The sequence below is a fragment of the Zingiber officinale genome, chromosome 5A (genome assembly GCF_018446385.1).
Source record: "Zingiber officinale cultivar Zhangliang chromosome 5A, Zo_v1.1, whole genome shotgun sequence".
Lineage (NCBI taxonomy): Eukaryota > Viridiplantae > Streptophyta > Magnoliopsida > Zingiberales > Zingiberaceae > Zingiber > Zingiber officinale.
The window spans coordinates 127,471,868-127,475,726 of record NC_055994.1 but is presented as its reverse complement, the minus strand read 5'-3'; the positions used below and the strand labels follow the sequence as shown (position 1 = coordinate 127,475,726).

At 44.1% G+C, this 3,859-nt stretch overlaps 1 protein-coding gene across 1 annotated transcript; it reads left to right on the top strand.

Annotated features, from left to right (window-relative positions):
- The first annotated feature begins 745 nt into the window (after nt 1–745).
- Nucleotides 746–3,334, top strand: LOC121981678 (probable trehalose-phosphate phosphatase 6). Its single transcript, XM_042534320.1, has 11 exons — nt 746–1,121; nt 1,207–1,347; nt 1,445–1,516; nt 1,600–1,695; nt 1,823–1,879; nt 1,967–2,068; nt 2,186–2,263; nt 2,353–2,422; nt 2,581–2,651; nt 2,737–2,829; nt 2,973–3,334. The coding sequence occupies exons 1-11, from the start codon at nt 861–863 to the stop codon at nt 3,039–3,041; spliced, it is 1,110 nt and encodes a 369-aa protein (XP_042390254.1). The 5' UTR covers nt 746–860; the 3' UTR covers nt 3,042–3,334.
- Nucleotides 3,335–3,859: the final 525 nt, after the last annotated feature.

Genomic DNA, 3,859 nt, shown 5'->3' with positions numbered 1-3,859 from the left:
AATCAACCGTTGGACTCATAAAGAGGAGTATGTTGCGTGTGATCAACGGAACGCATAGCTAAGCTAATTAATTATTCATCACGGATATGATTACTAATTGAATTAGATGGATGAACCAACCAATTCTCTTGAAAGGCAATCGAGAAGCAAGCAATACGTGAATGAATGGATGAGTATTCATTTATAATTCACATATTTTGAATAAAAAAACTAATTATAATTCAATGAGTTTACAAATTATGCATCCTACAATCATTTAGAGAAAATGAAAACACCTAAAAATGCTATTAATTAATCTGTTTTCCCATTTTTTTAATATATTTATTTTGAAAACAAAGTAATCGAACATTGATTTTTTGTGAATCAGTATTTATGGATAGATAGCACCAACACCAAGTCAAATTTAGATTCTTTTAGATGCTAACTGAATCTCTTTAAATTATTTAGTATTTAAAGCAAACTCGAATCCACTGGACTAAGATTTCTAGATATTTACTATTTTTATTTTTTTAAAATAAAAATATTTTTAGAGCCACTATTTTTTAGTCTATTGACAAAGATCTAAATCTACGGCGCTAACGGTCTAGATGGGCCATTGGCGGTTTGGTTTTTTACTGCACCGTGCTGGCTACACGTGTCAGTGGGTCCCGTGCGACTGACTGCACGTGTGGAATCGACGGCGGGTGGTTCCGCCTCTCTCTTCCAACCTATAAAGCCACCACTCCCTCCGACTCTTCTCCTCGCCACCTCCACCGTCCACCGTCGTTGTCACCACCGTGGCAGCACTCAGCATCATCTTCTCGTCAGGGTCCATTCCCGTCTCGTCCTTTCTCCGAGGATTCTTCCAAATCCCTCTTCCCATGACGAAGCAGAATGTCGCGCCGGTCGAGGCCGTCGCCGCCATCACTGTGGCGAGATCTTCCCCCTTGTTCCCCTACACGCCACCGCTCGCGCTCCGAAAAAAGTTCCTTCCCCAAATTGAGCTCGAAGGCGGGAAGGCGGGCTCTTGGTGGCTCGACTCCATGAGGGCCTCCTCGCCCACCCATGCCAAGGCGACTGCCGCCGCCACCGCCGCCGGACCTATCGTCGACGCTGTCCTCGACGATCTTTCCGATTTGACTGTAAGTTCTGTTTCGGCTCGTGTAAAGTTCGCTTCCTTTTGGTTTTAATTTTGTTTATTTTCCCCTCTTCGGCCTTATCGAGCAGATGCGGCGTCCGTCGGCTTTGAGCAAGTTCGATCAAATCGTGAGCTCTTCCAATGGAAAGCAGATCGTGATGTTCCTGGACTACGACGGAACTCTTTCCCCCATCGTGGACGACCCCGACTCGGCCTTCATGACCAACGCGGTGAGTCATCCTTCCCCCTTATCTCGCCTTTCCCCTCCCCCGTTCGATTCGTCCCCTGCTTCAAAAGATGCGATTTTGATCGGTTTCTCGTCGCCAGATGAGGAAGGCAGTGAGGGAAGTGGCGAGGGACTTCCCCACGGCGATCGTGAGCGGGCGATGCCTCGACAAGGTACATTATATTTAATTTATCGATGATACCACGGCCGCCTCCCCTGTTTCTTCCATTACTCAAGAGGTTCTGATGGCGAACAGGTAATTGACTTCGTCCGATTGGCCGAGCTGTACTACGCTGGAAGCCATGGCATGGACATCAAAGGTCCTGAGAAATCCCGCCACGCCAAGTCCAAAGTAGGCACTCCTTCCCCTTCTGAAGATTCCCGACCAGAATCCATCTCCGACATATATCCTTTTCCTCCTCGGTTTTTCTCCTCTTAATCGCATGCTTATCCTGTTCTCTTTATTTTGTGTGGTTCAGGCTGCCAACGGAGTTTCTTTTCAACCAGCCAGTGAGTTCCTGCCCATGATAGGCACGGTTGGTTCCTCTTCATAGCTCCTCTCTCTCTCTCAATCCTAAAGCTTCCCCTCGTCGCTAAACAAAGATCTTCCATGCTTTCTTCAGGTGTATAAAACACTACTAGACAGAACCAAGTCCACTCCCGGAGCCAAAGTGGAGAACAACAAGTTTTGCGTGTCAGTCCACTTCAGATGTGTGGATGAGAAGGTTAGATTTCACTTCAGATTGATTGACCACCAACTCACTTCTTGGTTTATACCATAAATGGCAAGAAAATCCTGCGAAGAAAACTAAGTTAGATTCACTCCGTGTCAATTCATGCAGAACTGGGGCGCATTGTTCGAGCAGGTGCGATCTGTGTTGAAGGAGTACCCAAAATTGCGGCTCACGCAGGGAAGAAAGGTGAAACTTTGTTTTATTTCTTTTGGCCAACAACCACTTGCTGTTTGATTACAGCGAGCTTGATTGCGACTTGTTGCCTGGACATTTAGGTGCTGGAGATTCGTCCAACTATCAAATGGGATAAGGGGAAGGCATTGGAGTTCCTGTTAGAGTCACTGGGTAAGCTGAGAAAACGCCCAAACATGCGTCACATCATGTCATTTTCAGCACTCTGATTGGCCGATGGCATTCTTTGCCAAGTCATCAACGTTTGTTCGACATTATCTTTTCATTTCTAGCCGCCCATTTAATGAATAATCTCTTCTTTGGATCTACAGGATTCGCCAACTGCAGGGATGTAATGCCGATCTACATCGGCGATGATCGCACCGACGAAGACGCATTCAAGGTAATTTAACCCTTATGCCCTTTACCAAGGTAGATGAGATGTATAACGAATGAAGCTGATACTTATCATCTTCATCTTCTTCAAGGTTCTGAGAGACAGCGGACAAGGCATTGGCATCCTTGTCTCAAAGTTTCCAAAGGAGACGAATGCCACTTATTACCTCCAGGAGCCATCTGAGGCAAGTGCCATGGCTGACGAACCTTCTCTTTGCCTTCCTGGTGTTGCCATCAGGGTCCACTACAGCTCAAGGACCACTTGATGGCCACAGAGATATCTTCCTTTCAATTGGCTAACCTGATTCTTGATGTGTTTTTTCTCCAGGTTAAGGACTTCTTGGTTCGGCTTGTGGAGGGGAAACGCCGACAGACGAAGGCTCGATCGAAGGTGTAGAGAGATTGGACACAAGCTGCCCCACCCACCACCTCTGTGAAATTTTTACAAGATGTGCTTGATGGGGCTGAATGAGACAGCAATTCCATGATATCTTTGTTTTTAGGATCAGGTGCACCTCATAAAGAGGTCCACCTTTTCTGTATTCCTCCTCTTGTTCTTCCCTTTTCTCGCCATTTTTATTGGGTTCGAAAGCTCTGCAACTCCAGCTTTCTTCCCACCGCGCAAGCAGATAAATGTATAATTCTGAAAGATGAAATAACAATTCGACCTAGCGAAAGCTATTGAATCATTGATTGACACATACATTAATACTAAAGTAATCTCCTAAAATCTATTAATTAGATAGAAAGAATACCATCGGGAAGACGGGAAATAGGAAAACAAATGGTCGTTCCCAAAAAAGACGACGAACTCAAAACAACTAAATCGGTGTTTAATAGATCCAAAAATCCTACTTAATTGCAAAAGATGGAAATACCCTTGAACTCTAAAACCAAAAACTATTAAAAGTAGTAATAAAAATGTTATTCCCGCATCACAATTGTTATCTTGATTTTTACGAGAATGAAGAGTGTTGTTAGATTTTATTTCGCGGTGAGCTTATATGTTATTTGTAATATGTGAAGTTGTGTTCATTACGAACAAATACATTGTCATCTAATTAATGTTAATTGTGGATTTTGTGTTATTGAATATGAGTTTACATGTGTAAAATGCATTAATCAGTTCTGCTATTAATGATGGACTAATAATAAAATTGGGTTCATTGCTATATATTGTGCAAAAAAGGCGGGTCCCGCCGCCCAGCGGCCCCC